Source organism: Scophthalmus maximus, chromosome 7 (assembly GCF_022379125.1).
Source record: "Scophthalmus maximus strain ysfricsl-2021 chromosome 7, ASM2237912v1, whole genome shotgun sequence".
NCBI classification, from domain to species: domain Eukaryota; kingdom Metazoa; phylum Chordata; class Actinopteri; order Pleuronectiformes; family Scophthalmidae; genus Scophthalmus; species Scophthalmus maximus.
In genome coordinates, this window is record NC_061521.1 from 13,089,570 (window position 1) to 13,112,166 (window position 22,597).

The 22,597-nt window shown below is 41.6% G+C and overlaps 1 protein-coding gene across 9 annotated transcripts; it reads left to right on the forward strand.

Moving 5' to 3' along the window:
* Positions 1–1,612: 1,612 nt before the first annotated feature.
* On the forward strand, positions 1,613–22,190 carry myrf (myelin regulatory factor). 9 transcript variants are annotated; one of them, XM_035643296.2, is made up of 28 exons: positions 1,613–2,510; positions 10,306–10,396; positions 10,530–10,787; positions 11,355–11,416; positions 11,922–12,132; positions 12,295–12,374; positions 12,568–12,682; positions 13,466–13,661; positions 13,750–13,826; positions 13,978–14,043; positions 14,327–14,437; positions 14,532–14,637; positions 15,767–15,967; positions 16,280–16,388; positions 16,602–16,711; positions 16,805–16,965; positions 17,062–17,134; positions 17,240–17,322; positions 17,420–17,482; positions 17,596–17,679; positions 17,911–17,978; positions 18,142–18,216; positions 18,296–18,520; positions 18,713–18,806; positions 19,193–19,255; positions 19,665–19,770; positions 19,922–19,996; positions 20,157–22,190. In XM_035643296.2, exons 1-28 carry the CDS (start codon positions 2,465–2,467, stop codon positions 20,235–20,237), a joined length of 3,090 nt encoding a protein of 1,029 aa, XP_035499189.2. In that variant the 5' UTR covers positions 1,613–2,464; the 3' UTR covers positions 20,238–22,190. The 9 variants fall into 9 exon arrangements, with proteins under 9 accessions (XP_035499189.2, XP_035499187.2, XP_035499188.2 ...); XM_035643294.2 differs by having other exon boundaries at positions 1,616–2,510; positions 12,295–12,398; XM_035643295.2 differs by having other exon boundaries at positions 1,618–2,510; positions 12,295–12,398; positions 14,532–14,622.
* The last annotated feature ends 407 nt before the right edge of the window (positions 22,191–22,597 follow it).

The window sequence follows — 22,597 nt, forward strand, 5'->3', positions numbered from 1 at the left end:
GCCATTGATAACAATTAACCATGAAACCAAAATATACAAAAAATAACCTTATTTCCTAAATATAAAATAAAAACGATTGACTATTTAAAATTCTGTCTGAAATCCATCTCATTTGTCTCACTGTTAAAAAACATGGCTTAGAGTGATTCTAGTCACATGTTAAAGTTTGTGTGTGTTTTTTGTTGTTATATGGATCAAATGTGTTATGTGAGATATTACTTAAAAGTCCAGAAAGGATCGAAAAACTTGTGAGGTGAGACTCCACAGGTCTTTGGGTATCTAACCTTGTTTCCAAGAGTAGAAGCAGCAGCACCAGTAGGTAGGTATAAAGTCTTTATAATAACAATTTGTCATTTATTAGCACTTCATAGTTTCACCATTTATTATTTTCATTGCGTAAGAGGACGCTGCATGACTTACATTTATTCCCTGGACTTTACTAACCTATAACCTAAACCTCAACCTACACACGACCTAAACTTTGATCCTAACATTTGATAACTAACCTCGTGGAGATCTGCTTTTTGTCCCCAAATAGGAAATGAGTCCCCAAAGTGGGACTTTGTGAACATAGTTCACATTCACTAACTTGTGACAGATTACAAGTGCACTACACACTCACGCACATGCAGTCACAGAGCTATATGAGATAAGAAATACAGAATACCAAAATGAACTGCTTTAACGTAGCCAGCTGTTTCATTGTCCCCTGCAGCCTCTTTCTGTTTCTCTTTCTTGCTTGTCCTCTGAAAACAATCTGCATAGTGTGGCCGAAAGAACGGTGGCGTTGTTTGGGTTGAATGGAGGAAAATGTGGGGGGTGGAGGGGTGGAGTGGGAGATGCTCCAGCTGTGGGGGACAAGACAACACAACAGCATCTCACATGTGGGTGAGGAGTGTGGGGGTGTGGGCGTCCAGGCTGTGGGGGCTGCACACAGTGGCATTGTTATAAGGGGGGGTGGGATGCAGCTGATAAGGTTGAGAGAAATGGATCATTCCCCTCAAATCCTCCCGTTGGGAAGTCTTGACACAAAACACTCCTGTTGCTGTGTGGTTGTTTAGGACGAAGGAATTCAAAAGGGCCTCACATCAGTTTTTTTTTTTTTTTTTTTCAATTTTCATGTTGCTATAAGGTTTCACAAATATTTTAATAGAACAGGGAGAGAGATAATATTTATTTTAAAGATCATGCATCATGCAGTGTTAAAACTGAACTTCCCACTTGTTCAGCTGTTAAAGGCCTCCTCTCCCCTACAGGTCTGTTATTAAGGGAAAGTGTTTTCATAAAAAATACACTCAAGTCATCTTAATAACCTCACATGTTTTTAAGTTTACTATCAGTTCAACATGTTATATCCTCAGACCTTCAGTCAGTATCAGAAAAAAAAACCCTCAAACTACAGTATATTAAAAACTGTCTCGAGAAACTCCAGGACGTGCAACAGAGGCAAGACCCCTGATCATCCATGTAATGTCTGAATATTCAAGCCCATACCTCATGTTCCAAAAGTCCAGCTGCAGTTTAAGAGGATGATGATATATTTTTTCCTTAATTATTTGCAGTTATTATCTTGATTATTAGTTTTATCTAAAAAGGCGGAAAAACTCTCCCACTGAGCAACGGTGCAAACCCCCAAACATAATGAATGAACTGTTGTCAATGAAGACGAATAACAGCACATTCTCAAACTTGAGATTCTGGAAACAGGAAATTGCATAGCTGAGAAAATAACTGATGTGATAAATTGATTAGGAAAAAAGTTGCTTATGGAGAAAAATCAACCAAACGTTGTCAGATGCTGTTTGACAGGAAAAAAGGAACATTTGGTGCCACAGACATTGTGCGTCCTTGGCCAACACTTCTTGTGTTGCAGCAGCAGCAGCAGCAGCAGCAGCAGCCTGGCGCACATCCCTCACCTGCCCCAGCTCCTCTCCTCCGACTCCACATCCTGTCCGAGAGGGAGAGGCAGAAGAGGAAGAGAGTGAACTTCACTTTTACGCGCACTTTTTGATAAATCGAATATTTCCCCGTCGATTTGCCCTCGTCTGTTTTTTGGGGTTGTTTTTTTTGTTTTTTTTGCCCCAACAGGCAGATGCTACTTTTCGAGAGAGGAAACCAAGGTTTGTTATGCAGCTTGTGGGAGCTGAGGTGAAGGTGCGTCTGAAGGAACAGCGCTCCTGTTGATCCCGACACCTGTGGGACCCCGGTTGGAGAGGGGTCGTCCGCTCCGCGTCACCGGAGGCGCCTGGCGCACAGGGGACGTCCGCCCAGCGCCGAGCAGCTGAGCGGGAGGACGCTGTCCCGCTCCGCCGGTGGATTTCATGTGGACCATCGAGCAGCAGGAGCCACGACGACACTGCGGTTCCGTTCCTGCGATGCGCATGTGAACGTGCGCCCCGATCCGAATAGATCTCGTTCGGACGCCGGGAGACTTTAATGGATTTTTTATGCGGGACCCGCTAGGATGGACGTGGTAGATGAAACAGAAGCGTTACAGAGATTTTTTGAAGGTAAGAACTCCTGGGCGGTGTTTTTTCTGAATATCAGAGATGCGCGCGTGTGTGTGTGTGTGTGTGTGTGTGTGCGTTAAAACTGGTCAGTAGTACCTCACTCAGATACTCTTTTCTTTGTTTCTTTCTTTCTGAATAACTTTGACTTGTGAATAATCAGCTTGATGACAAAGACACGACATAGACACGTGTTTTCAGGGCTCCAGTCTGACCTGCTGCAGACTCGTGGTTTGGTTCCAGGTTTAAACTGCTGCGTGCACACGACAGGTGGTTAACATCACTGGGCTCAGATCGTGTCTCCGATGATCTAAACATGACTGTGCCTTCTTGTTTTTGCTCTTAGATCTTTCTCCGGGCTGGCCATTTCTTTCAACAACAAAAAAAAGACTCAACAAAAAGAAATGGAGGGTTTACGGGTGCGGGGAGCAAAAGTGCTGCTGATGGGGAACAGATCACGTTAAACAGGGAACCCCGAGGAGAGAGGACCGAGGTGGAGGAGGGTGGGGTCGAGGGTTGGAAGGGTGCAGGAATTTGAGTCAAGATAAATGGTGTGTTTTGTAAGGGTGCTGTGGCACGGTGCGTGCGTTCCAGACACACATGAGCAATGCGATGTGAGCCAGGGATGTGGTGTTGGTGATCCACGGCCCACGAGCAGAAACTGAACTAAACTCAGCTCAGGAAAGTGGTAATGCATGTTGGTGCCCCGGACACAGCATGTTGCAGCATACAGCTTTAAATCATTTAGAAAACTTTGAAAAGACTTTGTTCACCCCCCCCCTGAATTATTGTGGTGATTTACTATGAGTCCAGGTTGTTGCCTTGCAGACGTGAAGGTCTGGACTGGATTGGGTTCAAGTCAATCGCTCCGCATCTGAGAATGAATATAACTCTTATTCTGTCCATCATATTCCTGCAGTAAATAGTGCATGCATCACACGTACAAGGATCACATTTGGCCCCATGTGTTGATGTGTCTCATGTGCTTTGTGATTCACAGCTGCCACTGAACTCACATCTTTCTTGATTAGAGGTTTGCATTTTTTGTTGTTGTTGTAATAAACTCAAGTGTTTTCGGTGGAGTCAGGCATGGATGAAAACCACATAGTGTGCTTTATGTGAACTGAGTTATCTGTAGTGAGACTTTGCGCTTTATTATAGTATACACAGAGTGTTGACTTGAATATACACAGCCATCCGTGACTGTCAGAGGGTCCTTGCCAATCTGACAGGAATTTAGTGTGTTTACATTCTTGCTTTTCGGGAGTTGGAGAGATGTTCTTACTTTGGCTTTATGTCAGCCGCTCTTGCTTGGACTAAAATGTCAACTTGTCCATGAAGATTATTCAGTAGATGCCGCCTCGGGTGATTATTCCCCCATTCAACTTTTTTATGTTGTTGTTCTTGATTCACTCTGATGATATGAAACTCTCTATGTGTGCGCTGTTTTGTTTTTTTTTCCTTAGTTCAAAGATTCGGGTCTCTATGGGCAACCAACCTTGACTTTAAAATGGTGACAAAAAGCAATATCAGCAAGACTTTAATTTTTTAAATATTGAATGATTAATAAATAAGTCTTTATGTTAATCCTTCCCTATACCTGAAACACACACACACACACACACACACACACACACACATGCAAACAGCACTTTATAGTGTATTTTTTGGCAGTGGTAAACAGTGTTTTAATAGGATTACTGAAATATGTATACATTCACACTAATGCACGGTGTGCATTCCTGGCATAGCCCCGGGGCTGTTAAAACAAAATGAGGTGAGACCGGTGTTCCTCCTCGGGCATCTGGCGCTCTCCGGCCCCTCGCTCACTCTCTCTGACTCCATTAGAGTGACAGTGAGCAGACGGGGTGAGGAGGTGAGATAGAGCAGACTCTGGGTGGAGAGAGACTGGCCTGTTGAGAGAAACCCAGCGAAAAACCACCAACCCCCTCAAAACTTGACCTTCTCTTCTCTGACTCACTTAGACACCCAACAGTTGTCTCACACTCCCGGAGCCAAGCGTGCACATACAAAGGATAATAATCATGCTTACTGCTGTTATTTTGCGTTGCGTTATTCCAACTGATGCCCCGTCCTCAGACAAGCAAACACTTGATTTAACTATAACCACAGTTCCTGTGTTACACTTGTCCTATAGACAAAACGCATTGGAACATTGGAACATTGGAACATTTATGTCAGTCAGACATTTATATCAGTTAGACAAATAGTCTTTTGCCACTGAAACAAATTAGAGTGTACATAGCCTAGAGACAGGACAAAAACTATTTTTTTCTCAATTTATCTGCCTATTATCCGTTCACTTAACTTTTTGGTTCATAAGATATCAGAGAAGAGTGAAAATTGCTAAAGTCCAAGTGACACTTAAACATTTCTTGTTTCGTGTGACCAACAGTCCAAAATGTAAAAATTCCTGGTGTAAAGTCACACAAGACATTGGAAACAAAACTAACTAACTGGTACATGGTTAACCGTGCTTGGCTTCTTAACAACATCATCTAACATTTGCACATTTGACTCAAAACAAAGTATGGCCGTGGCCGGTGGGAATATCATTAGTGATAAACCACAAATGTGAACCCTCATGGTTTTGCCAAGAGAAAACTTCAGGGGATCACCAAAGTCAGTAGAATTCATTGTGTGGAAACTTTAAATATTTGAACAAAAGTTTGTGCCAATCCTCTAAGTAGATATTGAGAAATTTCACAGGATAAGAGGAAAACTTTGAGCTAATGGTGGCACTAGAGGAAAAAAAGTCACGGGACCAGCAAAGTGAAAAGGATTCATCCTATGAGAACCACAAATGTACAAATTTGTTTTCAACATTTTCTCAAACCTGTGGCTCAACTGACAGGCGCTAAAAAAAACCACATTTCGAAATGAACTTGTGTAGGTGGAAGATTATCAAACGGTATCTGCCAGAAATAAAACTTTGAGCATATTCACCTCCCAACCATCTGGGTCTAAGGTGGAATTACCATGTTCCTACTCCATATTTGGCTTTGTAAGATGAACAACTCATTACCCGCGATACTATATCAGAATTCCTACGATGTCCCACCGGACTCCCACACCAGTTGTAAATCAAGGATGGCCGCTCTGATCTACGGGGGGTTAACAAATCAAAACGGTTTGTGGATCGCAGTGAGAGAAAGGTATTGTTTTTGAGCAGCCAGGCTTACAGTGCTTACAAGCGTGTTATAGTATTTCATCGTCGTGCCTCACTCCCATCAGTGCCGACGGCCAACGGAGTAATCTCCAGCCAGTAAATGTTGTTTATGGGAGAACTGCTCCTCGCAGGACTGATCCCTTTTTGTTTTAACATTTGCAATAACTTAAAGAGGGGCTGGTATGGAAAGAAACAACAACTTGATGTGCAGGGTGGTCATTGCCATAGATATCCTTGTATATTTCAAGCACAGCCATAATTACTGAAATTCAGTTGTTAATGAAAATATGATTCATATACTAATGTAGTCCTATATCTTCTTATTTCTACTCTTCCCCTGTGTCCTCCTTTGCTTCTCCTTCTTGTGTACCTTCCTGCTTTATTTCTTCCTCAGTGTCTTCCTCTACTTTAGTCTCTCTCCTGCCACGCTCTATGTAACTCAGGCCCCTCAAGCTCGACCTCGCATTTGGAGCGTTTCGTATCTTTTCCAGCCTCGCTCCGTGTCCCGGTCCCAGCCTCGTCATCCTGTAATCTCCTGAGCCAGGTCCACCGGTGCAACCAGTGTGCGACAAGGGCTGTGTGTGGTAGCCTGGTACAGCCTTTTCTCATGACTGGGAAATAATCCTCATTATAACGCTCTCCGAGCATTTGTCTCACACACACACACACACTTGCACACATACACAATGTGCTTTTGCACAGAGACGTGCACGCGCAGACACACACACACACACTTGTTGCTCTGATCTGAAGCTCTCAGGTCTGCAGAAGAAAGTCTTTCAGCCCGAGTAGGGAAACATGTGAAAAATTGAGAGGAATTGTTCTTCTCATCTTCTCTTTCAGGGGCTTTCATCTCAAGGACTTCAACATGCTTTGGCTACGCGCAGGTACTCTGCCGCTCTGTCTGCTCTGCTTCTCGGATGTGATTTATTAGTCCATAGTGTCGTAGCAATGCTCCTCACTCCTCTACCAGTCGCGTAAACAAATGGACAAGGTCTCTGACTCTCAGGCTGTGTCCGAATTCTCTGACACTTTTCTTCTATAGATTAGATGCATTTCCTTTCGCAAGTTACCATTTGTGTTTATCTGTGTTTGAATGCTCTCATGTTTCTGCTGGAGTGGTGAGCAGTTTCTAGACGAGCGGTGACGTTATTTGCATTTCTATACATTGGTGTATCTTGGCATATGTGGTATTCAGCAGGTTGCTCTTGAAAGGTTGCTGTGTCAAGTGCATACCGATTCAGAAAATAGACTAATTGCAAATGTTCATTTACTATCAACTACCTGTTATACAATATGACAAAGTCTAGTTTAATGTTTTGTCGTAAAGCTAGTTATGGTGTGTGATTTGATATGTATTTGTCTCAGAAATTGTATCCACACTATGTGTGTATATGTGTTGTGGGTGTGCAGTCAAGTTCCTTCTGGTCTAATTGTTTGATAATCACATGGACTTTGTTCCTCCTTAGTAAGAAACTCTGTAAGTGTTTAATTATTAACACACACGTGAAGGCTTTCAAATTTCATTTCGGGGAAAAATCGTTTTTTGTTCAAGTCCAGCTTATTTGTTCAATGTGGGGTTTTTGCCTGTCCGCAGCCTAAATATCATATTATTTAATGGATAAAGCTTTAAAAATTAGACAATTAAGGTATGTACTATTATTTCAAAAAAGAGGAAAGAAAAGGAAAAGCTGTACAGTCAAACCATGTTTAATGGTCACTCGCACACTTCGCCCTCTGTTTGTGTTCATTTTAGATTATTACTGCGCTGACAACTCGGGCATTGAAATGGTGGCATAACACACACACACACACACACTCACACGTATTCATACACACACAAACAAATACACGCACTCAGATGCACACAGATGCTTACACACACACACACGCGCGCACACGCTCCCCTCTCAGCCCGTAATCTCTCAAAAGGCCAGTCTGTATCGAAGTTGGACTGACAATCATTTCACTGTTTCTTGTTGAACACAGCTGGACACAGAGAAACATAGAGAACAGGGAAATGTACACATCCAGTAGTTCACAGCAAGTTAAACTTAACTGAGTGATTATCGTTTCTCAATTTATGTTTTCATTCTTCTTTATCCACACTAGAAAAGCATCTAATGACAGCCTTAACTATAACTTTCCTTTACTCATTAACGTTGTGACACGGCAGGACACGTGCGAAGAGTCAACAAAAAAAAAATCTCTTCTCATTAAAGATGCTCACCAACGCGAAAGTAACAGGACATTTAAGACATTATGAATAATTGGTTGCCTTCTTCGGGCCTTGGACTCAACTTGACCAATTCCAGTTAATGTTATTTTGTTAATTAACTGTGTTAACTGTTAACTTTCTGGTAGCTTTGTTACCTCAGCCTCCACACAGTGAGCTACTGACTTAACAGTGACAGTTTTCTCACAAGAAGTTATGTTAGTTAGAATTAGATAAGATAAGTAAGATAACTTAATTTATAACGTAATGCTGTGGTTCAGGCGGGTGGATAGATGAGTGGAGGCTACGTAAAGGCTATAATCTGAAGCATGTTTTCAAGCCCCAATCTCTGAAAGGTTAAGTGCAATCAGTTACATAATTTGAGTAATTGTTTTGAATAATCTGCTATTTTCAGTGTTATACTTCTGTCAAGTCAAGTCAATGTATTTATATAGACCAAAATCACAAATCACAACTTTTCCTAAAGGGGCTCAGTCTTGGAACTTTGAAGTACAGCTTTAAAATTCTGTCAAATTTGATCCCATGGATTGTGCTGAGTGAACAGGTACATAAGAGTTGTTTTAAAAAAATAAACACTACTGAGTCTTGGTAGGGGACTTGATTTTCATTCTAGGTCTTGAACATCTGCTAGTCATGACTTGAACTCCACTTTGCTTGTTGGGGGACTTCTCTTGGACGACAGATGGTCGTCACTCAAGCCCTGTTTCAGATTTTCACTTTTTCACAATTTTAGCTTCTTCTCTCCACATCAAACTTGTATTCTCTCTTCCTTGCCCAGACTCTCCTCAGCCTCCATCTATCTGCCCTCCCCTCTCCGTCCTTCTCTCCATTTTTCGTTATCAGGCCTGCCAGTTTAAATTTACTGCCTATTTGGGTGGGGTGCACATCTGGATCTTATTTTAGGGAACCCTCCTGCTTTTATCCCCTCACATTGGCACGTATTAAGAGACATTAACCATCTGTTTCTTGCCAACAAAGAAAGTCAATCAGTGTAAACACGCTAGTGTGAAAATTATTGGGAGGGTTTACAATGTTAAACATTACAATTTGGGTTGTTCTGAATATAAATGGTTAGAGACAAGCGGTTTCTTTTGTGGATTTATTGACTCATGGTTGCAAGATGTTGACATGTACAGTATGCTGTTGTACACTGTGAACTCGGGGGTTGGGTGAGACAAAGCAAATGATTCACGATAACAACCATTAAATCATTTGTGTTAAATTGTAGCAATGTGTCGAGCGGAACTGTGACGATGATAACACTAACAAATTACAATAATTTTGGCTTCATCATGAAAAGTGAAAGTTCATTGGAAAACAAAAAGAGGGAAAAGAAGATTCTTTTTTCTAATGCTAACACAAAAATTCTTTGCATTCCCAACTGAGTAGCTGCTTAATCTATCAGAGAAAGAGTGACCGTGTGTGTGTCTGTGTGTGTGTGTGTCTGTGTGTGTGTGTGTGTGTCTGTGTGTGTGTGTGTGTGTGTGTGTGTGAGAGAGAGAGAGAGAGAGAGAGAGAGAGAGATACAAAGAAAGCGGGGTTTGCCTGCCCCACAGACCTTATGCTATGTCCTCACCCTCTGCCTCACTCCCTCCATCCTGCTCCCCCACTCTTCATCTCTCACACTCCAGCATGTCCAGCAGTTTTGGACGACTAGCGACAGCTTTGGAGAAATTACATCCCTTTCTCTCGTGTAACATTTGAGTTGGATGTTCAGTGTGCAATAGAAAAAGCCTGGTTTATATAAAGTGATTTACTCTTTTCTGAATATATGTAGAAGCAAGTTCTTGCTCCACATGTTGGTGTTTTAAAGATTAAGTGGGGTCATGTGTTTGGGATTTGTGAGGCTTTGGCTATCAAAGGGTGAAAATGACCTTGGGGTCATTTTCATAGATGCATATATATATATATATATATATTTCAACACAATCTCGAAAAGATGATGTAGTTGTTTCTTTACATTAACGTGATTCTAGGCCATATGTGTGATCAGTTAGAGGCACTGAATAATCAGTATGTGATCTGCTATGTTGACTACTAACATAATTAGACCATTGGTCACTCCTGAAACCTTAATCTTTACATTCCCTGCAAGTCAGTCTGAGACGATGTGCTCAGCAAATGATAATGTCCTATAGAAATGCATTAATATAAAGTATTAAGGTTCTTTGGGATGTGCAAAAGCCATTAAGAATAAACAAATCGACTTCCTACGTTATTACATTAGCTTTACAGGGAACTGTAATGACACAAGCTTGTGTTGTAACTAGATCTGTTGTGGCAGTGTGTTGAGTTGCTGAAAGATTCCCGTTGCTAATTCCCAGATGCTCTCCATCTCCCCCTCTGTGTTCCCGACCCTCCCTTCACCACAGGTCATGATATTACCAGTTCTCTGGAGCCAGCCAACATCGACACCAGTATCCTGGAAGAGTACATCAGCAAGGAGGACGATAGCACTGACATGTCAGTGGGGACTCCACACCAACACAGCAACGTCAAAACAACATGCACCAACAGAATCAGATCATGTTGTTACAAAGGAATTTGTTTTTTCTGATAAGGCTAATCCCTTTTTTCTTCTTCTTCTTTCTCCCAGCTGTTTCTCCGAGGTCCACAGCGCACCAGGACCAAATTACTCATCTCCCCAGGCAGGAGTGTCCTCCTCTGGGGGGTTGGTGTGTGGTGTGAGCCCCCCTATCCCTCTACGCCAAGGAGTCCTTCCGCCTGGGCCCCCTAACTGTCAGAACACCTACCCCCCAGGTCCATCCCTGGGCCTCCGACACAACTACCCCTGTCTGGGACAGCAGCAGCAGGCACACATCAAGACTGAGCACAGGGGCCACTACGCTCCAGGGTGAGCACAATTCCAAGGAGGAAAATGGATGGGAGTACAAGACAGAGAAAATATAGCATGAGTTGATACGAAGGAATGTTGAAGAAATGTCCGAGATGCTACTGGCAACGCGCATTTAATCATGAAATGAGGCACCCGTCGTAGCAGATGACGCTGTATTTCTTTTTCAAACGTGTGGTGAAACCAGTCTCACACCCCACCACAGGTCCATTATGCAATCAATACTTGATTAAGCTTCCATTTGTACAAATAAAGCATTGGCTTGTCGAGAGGGGGAGGGAGGCTGATAACAGACACAGAGAGAGTCAAATTACATTCTGCAAAAAAAAAAAATTCCGACGCACAAAAGCTTGTGTAAAGAAAACTTCCACTAACTCTGATCCCAAAGGAGAGTTTCTGCCTGAATATGACGGCTGTTTAGAAAATAATATAGGATAAATATATACTTCAGAATGTAGGAGGGAGGCCTTGCCAACTTGAAGCATGGTAATGTTTGAGCAATTTCTTTTGAAAGTCTGAATTTTATTGTGTTTGTCAATATAACATCTGCTGCTTTCGGTTTTTTAGGACACTACCTGAGTCGCCCCCAGACTCCAGTTCAGAGCCGTACTCTCCACAGCAGGTGAATGGTAAGTAATGAACTCTTTTTTTATTCAAGGTGGATGTGGATCACTGCAACTTCTCTGTCTAAGTCAATATCTGTTACTCATCACTTAAATGTATTTGAACAGAGCATAAAGTTCTCAAGTTCATGTGCAACCAGATCAATGTATGAAGACACTAAAAATACCTTGCGTCTGTCATTTTTGAATCTATAGTTGACATGCATTGTCTAGAAAATCATTGAAATTCAATTGACTTGTTTCAACATACAAGTCAAAGAACAACAGTACTGAAAGTCATTGTGTGCTTCCTGCGGCTGTGTTGGTCTTGCCCATTAGTAAAAAAAGGTGTGGATTAGTGTTATCTGATGGGAAACCCTCCAGTTTAAAACAGTAGAAAGTCGCTTTAGACAAGGTTGGCGGAAACTGTAAACTGGCAAGACGAAAGGTAAAGCAGACTGAGGAGGAACAGATGCATTCTGTGTGTGTGATGTATGTAAATGTAAAACATTTTCCCCGTTGTCTCTTTAAGATTCTCACATGATCAGGACCATGACTCCAGAGAACATGTGTCACATGACTCCAACACCACCCCTCCACTATCCTGGCATGCATCGGGACATGTACCTGAAGCCTGAGCCCATGATATCGCAGTATCCCATCGGCCCTGCCACGAGCGGAAGTGGAGACATGCAGCAGACACAGATGCTCCATCAGCTGCTGCAGCATCCTCAAGGACAAGAGTGAGTCTTGAAGATCTACAGGGGGGAGGGAAGACGGGAGGGAAGAAGGGGAGAAAGGAGCGAGGGAGGGTGGTGCTGTCCACTTTGGATGGAACAGAAAGAATTATGGGCAGCAGCAGTAATGTGAACAACTTTTGACTATGCTTCCATTTCCTCACGCAGTGGCATCCCTGTTCACCAGGCCAAGAAGAGGAAGCACTCTGACTCTCCCAACAGCACCCTCAATTCCCAAATCCTCACAGGTATCATCAAACAAGAACCAGCAGGTAGGCAGGCATCTTTCTTCTCCTCTCCATCTCCCCTACCTCACGCTCACCTGCTGTTACCTACCCTTTTACTCTCACATATGCAAAGACCTTTGCAGAACAGTCGTGGACATTCTCAACATTCTTCGGCCTCGTTTTAATCGCTGCCTTTTCCAACTGTTTGTCACAGGTTTAATGCAGGATGCAGACAACTCCTACTTGGACCCAAACTATCAGTGCATTAAGTGGCAACCTCACCTGCAGAACAAGTGGACACCACTATATGACGCAAACTGCAAAGAGCTGTGGGTGGAAATTTGTTTTGGCATTACTGTACATCTTGAGGTCTTTATCTTGGAACAAAAACAGTCGAAAGCACTCTGCCAGAGAGCCAAAAATGAGAGCAGTTATAATTGGTTAAATGGAAAAAGTTTACAGTGGGAGTGGCAAAGGAATAGCAGGCTTGCAGAGGTCTACGAATTCTTCAGAGGTGAGCTGTGCGGGGGAGTGAAGGAGCGCAGGGTTTCGGCTTGGAAAGACAACGTGAGGAGGGGGTAAAGGGATAAATTAGTGTACATCTACTTGGGCTTTCTGCAATGCCAAAATAGAAAGAAGTATAGATAGGGAGGGAGGTTAAAATGAACTCACAAGACCTTCCAGATATGTTATCAAAACCACCTGGATGCCCATCACAACGTTTCAGCACACCACACCTATGTAACAGAGCAGAGGGTTTTCATTTGTTTAAAATTAGATGGAAGATCTTAGTCTTGTTAAGAGTAATAGAGTAATGTTCCGGTCTCTGCAGGGCTTCCGCCCAAACAACTAGAACTTTAATGTCACTGATTTTTAACATATAATATCCATATATATTACCTTCTCTCGCAACAGTACAAAATGTCTATTTCTTTATCACATAGTATAGACTTAATATGCTCTATCCATATGCATATATCTTGAGTAAAAGTAAAGAGTCTCCCCCTTGTGAAAAAAAATGGCAAAACCCCACCTTACATTTGACTTACAACAAATGAGAATTCATATGTTTCTTATTCACACTATATCCTAATCTATCTCCCTGTCCGTAGTCCGATGCCAACCTACCGTGTTGATGCTGACAAGGGCTTCAACTTCTCCTTGTCTGATGACGCTTTTGTTTGCCAGAAGAAGAACCATTTCCAGGTCACAGTATACGTAGGGATGCTGGGCGACCCCAAGTACATCAAGACAAGCGAAGGGCTGCAGCCCATCGACTGCTTCTACCTCAAACTCAATGGAGTAAAGGTGAGCGAAGGCAAAACGGTGAGCATGACATCAACATTCTGTAGCATATTTAGTATACAGTATATTCTATTTCCCTCTTCATTGCTAGGTGGAGGCCATAAACCAGTCCATCAGTGTGGAGCAGTCGCAGTCTGACCGCAGCAAGAGACCCTTCAAGCCAGTGCTGTGAGTCTGAACACCTAAAAGCACTGGAAAACAATATTCAAGGGCTCTTGTGTAAATTTCCTTGTTGTAATTACTCAAAGATGCCTCTCCTTTGTTGAAAATAATGGAGGGCAAAAGCCTAAGTCTTCTTTTTCTTCACTAATGTATTCAGAATTTCATCTGAAGCTGATATGAGGCCTCAGTCAAACAAAAAGAGTGATTATCATCAAGAGTTACGGTAACTTTTTAGGGCAAAATTTCTTCCTCTTGTTTCTGCTTTTTATAGGAGTAAAAATTTGCGAATTTCATACCAAAAAGACTGTAATTTTGGAAGAAATCCATTTGATATGCTAACAAATACTTCTGAGACCCATCCAACTTGAATATATATATATATGAATATATTTTATATCATATATCTTATCATACTTTTCAGAACATGGGATTGTTTAATGGCCAGTATGAAAAGAAAGGAATAATGTCTGCAAGTATAAAAGTTTCATCGATATGATTTCTCACAGCGTCACCTTGCCGCCGGAGCAGGTCACCAAGGTCACGGTGGGGCGGCTCCACTTCAGCGAGACCACGGCGAATAACATGAGGAAGAAGGGCAAACCGAACCCAGACCAGAGGTGACGCACACACCATCACAACGTCGCGTGATGCACTATGGTCCAATGAAAACTCTAGTCATCACCGGCTCTCCTGACATTTTTCTCCTCGCAGGTATTTCATGCTGGTGGTGGCGCTGAACGCTCAGTCCCACAGTCAGAGCTACACTGTGGCTGCTCAGGCGTCTGAGAGGATCATCGTCAGGGTAACGTCTGGCCATGTCTGTCTGCCTCCTACAACAATCATATCCCTTGTGAATGAGTGCCTTTCTCTTGGTCTACTGTACACACCTCTGCACTTCAGAATCACTGTGTAGATCTCAACATCTCCATCTTCTGTCTTTTCATTCCTTTTATTATTGGCATGGCTTTGATCATCAGCACAATCACAAGCTCAAGTTCAAACTACGAAACAAAGAGTATTGTTGCTATCGTGTAAAAAACATGTATCTTAATAACAGACAATTCAATATTTTCTATAATGACGTGTTTAGCTTGAGAATTTTCTGAACACTTGTAGGAAGATTTTGCAGATTTTCCTTCAGTTTATCTTGAATTTTAAAACTCCAAATTTGGAGATACATGGTTTTCACTGGACAGTGATAGTATTGTACATACTGCATATCTGTAACACAATGGAATTACAATATATAGTAACTGCTTAAGCTTAATATGTATCAGAAGAGCTATTTGAAAGCCACACACTCATTTTCCTGTTTTTGTTTTTCACCATATTTGCTAAACTTATTCATAATGTTTAAACACTGACTAAGCTATAATCTATAAAGTAAAGTCAATCTTTTACATTTTAGGCTTGTGCTAAAGGGGCAGTTCATACATTTTTGGAATTATGCCTGTTTGCTTTCTGATCTCATATGTGTGCAATCAATATGTATAATAGCTAGCAGCTGGTTAGCTTAGCATCGCTTAAAAACTGAAGACAGGGTGAATCAGATAGCCTGTCTGGCTCCAAATACAAAATATTACAAAATTAATCAAATGTGCCTAAAACTCACAACGAAAATATCTGTAATATTGTAATAATGTCACTCTCAACAAGAAAGCAAATTAGTATATTTTCCCAAAATGTCAAACTATTCCTTTATATTTGCACATCCAACTATTTCCGACGCAAGTGTGTTGGGAAGTGTCACCTCAGTCTTGAGAAAAGAAGATCCCACACACTGCTCTTGCTCGGCATCACAATTTATTGATCATATTAACGTTTTCCTCCCTCTGAACCTTTGTCAAAAGCATCTTCTTTTCGCAAATCTTTCCTTGCAATTATTATTATTTCTTCTTTTTTTCTGAACCACAGTTTCTCTGTGCACCTTCTTCTCTCTGTTACAGGCATCCAACCCAGGTCAGTTTGAAAGTGACAACGAGGTGCTGTGGCAGCGCGGCCAACTACCAGACTCAGTCTACCATCACGGGAGAGTCGGCATCAACACCGACAGGCCAGATGAGGCCCTTGTCGTCCATGGCAACCTGAAGGTCATGGGCTCTCTGGTGCACCCGTCTGACATCAGGGCCAAAGAAAATGTCCAGGAGGTCAGGATGACACTGTGTGTGTGTGTGTGTGTGTGTGTGTGTGTGTGTGTGTGTGTGTGTGTGTGTGTGTGTGTGTGTGTGTGTGTGTGTGTGTGTGTTTCCAAACTGTCAGTGTGTCATTGTGTGCCTCATATGCTTGTCATCATGAATCACGTCGTACAAACGCCCATGTGCTCACAGCTCCCTGACTGGGCAGTTTCACTCTGAGTTTTGTTCTTTCATTATTCTTGCCCAAGCATTTTCATCTGCAACAGGGACATTGTGTTTTCATACCATCTGCATGGATGTCATTGTCATTCTGCCTGTGTGTAGGTCGACACCACAGACAATTTGAAACGGATCTCTCAGATGAGGCTGGTCCATTATCAGTTCAAGCCAGAGTTTGCTGCCACCGTGGGCATAGAGACCACTGCAGAGACTGGTAACAAGCCCATGAATAACCTGTGTTCAAATATAAACGTTTAGTTCCATCATGTCATTATCGTGTCTTTGTACACCGTATATCCCGTTTTCATCTTAATGTCTTAATATTTGGTCTATCTTTTGCTGTATGTGCATCATTATGTCCTATATCAGTGCATGTTGCCATGGCAGCTGGTTTTCACTTCAGTCCTTTACTTATGTTCAACCGTAGGGGTGATCGCTCAAGAGGTCCAGCAGATCCTGCCTGAAGCAGTGAAGGAGGGGGGCGATGTGGTGTGCTCCAATGGAGAAACTATTCCCAAACTGTTAGTTGTCAACAAGGTAATGAACCCATACACATGCTGAACATACAGACAGACATACACAGACAGACACTGAGACGCACTAACAGTTCTCCTTCAAATTTAAAAAAAGGACCGCATCTTCATGGAGAATGTGGGGGCGGTGAAGGAGCTGTGTAAGCTGACAGACAACCTGGAGACTCGTATCGACGAACTGGAGCGCTGGAGTCGCAAACTGGCCAAGCTGCGTCGTCTCGACAGCATGAAGAGCACCGTGAGCGGAGGCACAGTCAGGTGAGGACGGCGACTAATCTCTAGAGTGGGTGTTACGTGTCAATAAAGGCCGAGTAGAAAAGTAATTTATTACTTTCATTATTCTTGCCCATGCAGCCAATCGGGGAGCTATTTTAGCAGGACAGGGAGTGGCCCACTCAAGAAGAAGCCAGTCAGACCTGGGAGTAAGGTCTGTGGTGATGCTTGATGGATTTAAAATAGTGTTATATGCTGTTCAACTGCAGATCCAACAGTTTTTAATGTACATAATATGTTTGTGTTTTTTTCATTGCAGAACTCATCTACAGATCAGGGCTGCATCAGTCAGAGATTCATGCAGGGCACTATCCTGGCACTGGTCATTGTCATGGCCTTCAGGTTAGACAGAAAAAGAGTGTGTTTGAATAGGTACCAGTGTTGTTTGTGCACATTGATGATACAATAATGTATTTGATCTTTATTCGTCTCTCTACAGTGTCATTTCCATGTCTGTTCTTTACGTGCTGACTCTTCACCATAGAGGAGACGTCGCAGATGGGTATGTGCTTCTGAGGAAATCAGAGCCTGGTTCTTTATGGAGAAAAATACACTTTTTTACTTCTCTTCTTTAATATCTCCCAGAATGATGATGCCTGTCCCTGATTTCCATAGCTCTGTTCCTTCCTGTGTTCTCTACATTTCTTGGATGCCCATCTTCACTGCCACTGTATCTCTCTGTCCACCTGTCTGCCCATGGTACGCTTTCGACACCTGCCTTTCTTGCTTCTTGTTCTGTGTGTTCGTGTACGTGCTTCTGACCAACTGAAGTCTTTCAGCCTTATCTTTGATTGCTCATTTGGGTGTTATCTTCAAGATCAAGTCTTCACATATCTCAACACCCAAAAAGTTCATTAACTTTTAAACACATCGTCACTTTAGATGTCATGCGCTCTTGACATGCTGTACTGTGTCATATAAATGGTGCAGGTCCAGAGCAGCCATGGGATCTTCACGCAAGAGTGCATATCCTCCACTGTCCACCACCCCTGCACCTGGTGAGTGGAGATCTCGACTAAGTGACCTTGTTGTTTGGTGGTTTTGAAAATCTAATTTAACAAATAATAATTAACAAGCCCCCACGGGGTGTATGAGTGAATGTATGAAAACATTTCTATATAGATCTGATCCTTTTGTCTCATTCTCACACAAATCCTGCAGCGTGCTGTTCAACCACAGCCATTAACAACCAATCAACTACAGTTTTGACATCGAGTACCAACCAATCCACAACAGGTAGGTCGCTGAATATCAGATGTGTTTTCCTGTATTATTTATTTGTTTTCAGTGCAGGCTAATTGTCTTCCCTCTCTAGACATGGGCAGTCTGGTTCCCACACCAGGCATTACTAGTAAGAAGGCCAAGTCCAGACTGATGGACAAGGATGGCCACGGTAGAAAACTGAGTCACACGTCAGCACCTTTGTTCCTTGCCAAGTCCAAAAGGCCTGCACCTACAGACCTGGACAGCGCGGGAGCCACCAACCGTCTGCCCGGGAGTCAACCAGTGCCACGTAGACAACGCAGCTTACACACGAAGGGTAAATCCACACACACACACACACACACACACACAGCCCAGACATGGCACTTTCTTCACACACATAACATGCAGTATGCAAACACAGCGAAGCCATTTGTTTGACAACAGCAAACAAAGCTGCTCCGCATACTGTACAAAGGAATGCTATGGGTACGGTTACTCATAAGGCAGCTTTTCCTTACTTTTGCAGGAGGAAGGTCAGCTCCCTCTCTGACTAGTCTGCATATCGTCGAAACGAAACAAGAGATCACAGCACAAACTTGTGCGAGTCCCAAGAGCTGCAGGTAAATAAACACCGATGTTGGACAGATTGGTGACAAATTAAGGTGTCTTAGTAAGTCAGTGTGTAGGCTGTAGATCAAACACAACTCCTCCTAAAGATAGTCCCTAATGTGCTGTTTCTATTATGATGATGATGATGATGATGATGACGATGATGATGGGGAGAGCTGTCTTCAATCTCCCGCAGCCGTTCAGTTGTGTTGACATCTGGTGACTCTGAGGGGTTGATTCACATTATTTTAGTTCTCATCTAACCATTCAGTGACATGTCACATCAAATATATGAAATCTTTTAAAATATTATTCAATCCTAAATTTATTTTGAATACCTGTACCTGAATTCTTTGTCTATGTGTGCTGACACTGATTTTCTCTACGTTGACTCTAGCTACACAATATCACTCCACGGAAAAAGAAATTCCTCCATCTCACAAATCACTTTGTACATGACGTGAGTATACATCACACCAACTACTGCACACATGCAACGATGACACTTTATGTTTTCTAATAATTTTCTATGAGGATTCCCCAAAAGGACCATGTAGTTTGGCTCTCAAAAAAACATAGAGGCAGCATTCAAGTGGTCCACTGCCACTTAAAGGGGCTGCGGGTTCGTGCCCCGGCCAGTGCAGTCAAATCATCAACAACAACAAAGAGAGAAACAATCATTCTCCAAAATCGCTTACTGCCCCTTCACCTGATACCGAGAAATTGCTAATCTGTTCTGACCTAGATTATTTTAGTCATGCACACAGGTCAGCCAAAGGTACAATGTGTTCAAACGTAAGCATACATTTCAACATGCGGTACATGAAGTATAAACTTTTCTTTCTTTTCATATTACTAATTTGTTGCAGGTCCTCCAACAACGTGTGGGTAAAACAATGTGGAGCCACCAAGGGACGTTTATGCCCCAACCACACAGAGGAAGCGCTCTATGGTGGTCAGAGTACATCAACAAAGGTACATTATAATATATATATATAATCATGATCTCCCATACATAATAAACCATATCTCCTTATTTTTTTTTTCGTTTTGTGCTACTCACTTAATTTTTTAATAAGTGACTTACTGCAAAAGACTAATTGTGTGCGTTCTACTCTATTCTAAGGGGACTCGTCACCTGTGGTCAGTGCCTGTGCTGTCTTACCAGGACGTTACCTATCACTTTCGTGTCTCCCTGTCTGTGAGTAAACTCAGAAATATGTGAATGTGGACTGCACTGCTCCTTGATTCATCTACTGTAATACAGCAGTTCTCTTCAAGTGATCATTATAAGCAATTTTCACCGAACTCTAATTGGAACTGATTAATGATGTGTTTGCTTGTATGCGTCTCATTGACAGAGTGAAGTGAGTTGTGCCACTGAAGCAGAAACCTCCGTGTTCTCTGACTACCACTTTCTCATCCAAAGCAGCTGTGTGTGAGGAGGAAGACGATGTGTCGCAAGTGCCTTTGAACAAACCACATTTTCCCATTCATACGCTGTTGTGGCGGGAAATGGTTTTGTCTCCCTCTTGTACATTATTTTTAAAGAGATTTAATACAGTACCAACAATATACCACTGTCCACACTGTAATTTGCTCCATATGTATATGCATTCAGACATTTCTTTTTGATGTGATCACTGGATTTTCAAACACTGTTTCAGTTTGTAAGGTTTTGCTTTTATTATTTCTGTCACCGAAAATGTTTTAGATAATTGTGATTGACAACTGTGTTGTGTCACTGTTCACTACTATTGTGAAAGTAACACTCTTCATTACCAATCACTATGTCTTCTATGTTTATTTGAAGCCATATTCCTTTTTTAGGAGATTTCACATTTCCAAATCAACTCTAAGGCTAAGATAATGCACACATTTTTGTTTAGTTTTATTTCAGTATGAGTCTGTGTGTACACTGAAACCAGTGTCAACTGAAAACAAAAACACTGTTGAATAATTCTATACACTGGAAAGAAGATGAAGGCCTCAGTGAATGGTTGCAACTCACATAGAATATATACCTCAGTAGTGTGCACTGGTAAACCCTGGGTCTCGACAGTGGAGCTTTGTGTTTGAGACTGCTGCAGTCAACGAGACTGTCGACTGTTTCCTCATGCAGCATCTGATTAACACTGTACAAAGAGGAAATTATCGTGACCATTCTTTAAACGAAGGCGTCCTTTCAACACATTTACTGGATAAGATGCGATAAAACTGGACAAGTAAACCAAATCACTGGAAATGAACATGTAGAAACACTGAATGCTCTTTGTATGTAATAATGGAAATGCAACAAGGCCAACACTGACAATATTTCAAGAAACACTGGAATAGCTTAAAATTTAAGTTGCTAACTGGAATGAATGCTGGTAAGGCAATAAATTACTTATATTGTTTCAGGTGCACGCCCAATCATTTCTCTAAAATGGTCCATCTCAACTTCAGAGGCATCTCAATGATATTGCATTTATATATGCACACTGTAGAGATAAAATTGGATATGATGCACTGGACTCTTTCATGGATTACTGTGGATGGTTTTAAACACCTTTCTTTTGCTTACGCCATGAAGAATATGTAATGGTATCTTTTCATACAACTTACTGACTTGTAAATTGTTTTCCTTTCCTGTTTTGAAAGCATTTAAAACAAGAACTTTCTCACTTACCCTTACCACCATGCATTTGTTGCTTTTGTCAAAATTAATTTTCAAATCCTTATTCCATAGGCATCTGTATTCAGAAGAAAAACACAATAGTGTATATCCAATGTAAAATCAATATTATAGGAATATAGGAAAAACTGCTATCGGACAAAAGTTAATGGAATTTGTCATAATATGAACACTGTATAATGTTTTTAGTATAATTATTATGACTTAAGTGGGTATAGTGTATTATTTTAGCTTATTTATAATGCACCAGCTAGCATAATGAAACCACTGTAGCACTTTTTTTGCACTGTATATACAGTATGAACTGCTTTTGCTCTTTCCAGTGCACCAGATCGGTTTCAAATACTCTGGTAGAACTGCAATACATGTAACTGTATAGCTTAATTTTGTTTGTACCACTGCTCGTTTTTATGTGATGTGTTTTATGAAATTGTTTTTTATAGTTCTTTTTTTGGGGTTGTTGTATTATCAATAATATATTAACTTTTAGCTATTGAAAGCCAGAAATGATTGATAAGCATGAAAACACACATACAACACATTTCTAATGTTAGCACTGTTTGTTATAAGAAACTGCCATAACACTAAAAACATGTTGCATATCTTAATACCACTACTTTTCCTTTTTATCCAATTGTACCATCACATCTTCAAAGCCTTTTGTCCAAAATATGCTGTAATACTATGATAGCATGCAGTAAATAAATTTGTGATTGAATTTTGTGTCGCGTTTGATTGTGCAACTGAGCTGAGCTGAACAACAGTTATTAATTGTGTCCGCTAGGTGGCAGCAGAAGATTCGTTTACATTAGTTAAGAAAACGAGGTTAGGTTTATGCCCTAAATTAGGCCTGTAAGGTCAAATGCATTTCCCCAGGAAATTACAGTGGGATCGATGCCCTCTGAAATAAGAAGCAGAACTGGAAAAATTGGAAAGGGATGAAGAATTCAAACTTTAGTGTATGGTGTCATATTAAGGTAATTAATGTGATCGTGATTACATCATTCGATCCCATAGACACTCAAATGAGCATAGTAAGGTTTAATGTCTTGGGGGTTTCCACCTCAATTGAAGGCTCCATTTTGAAGACTCCCACTTTAAAAACCAACACTATACTAATATTTT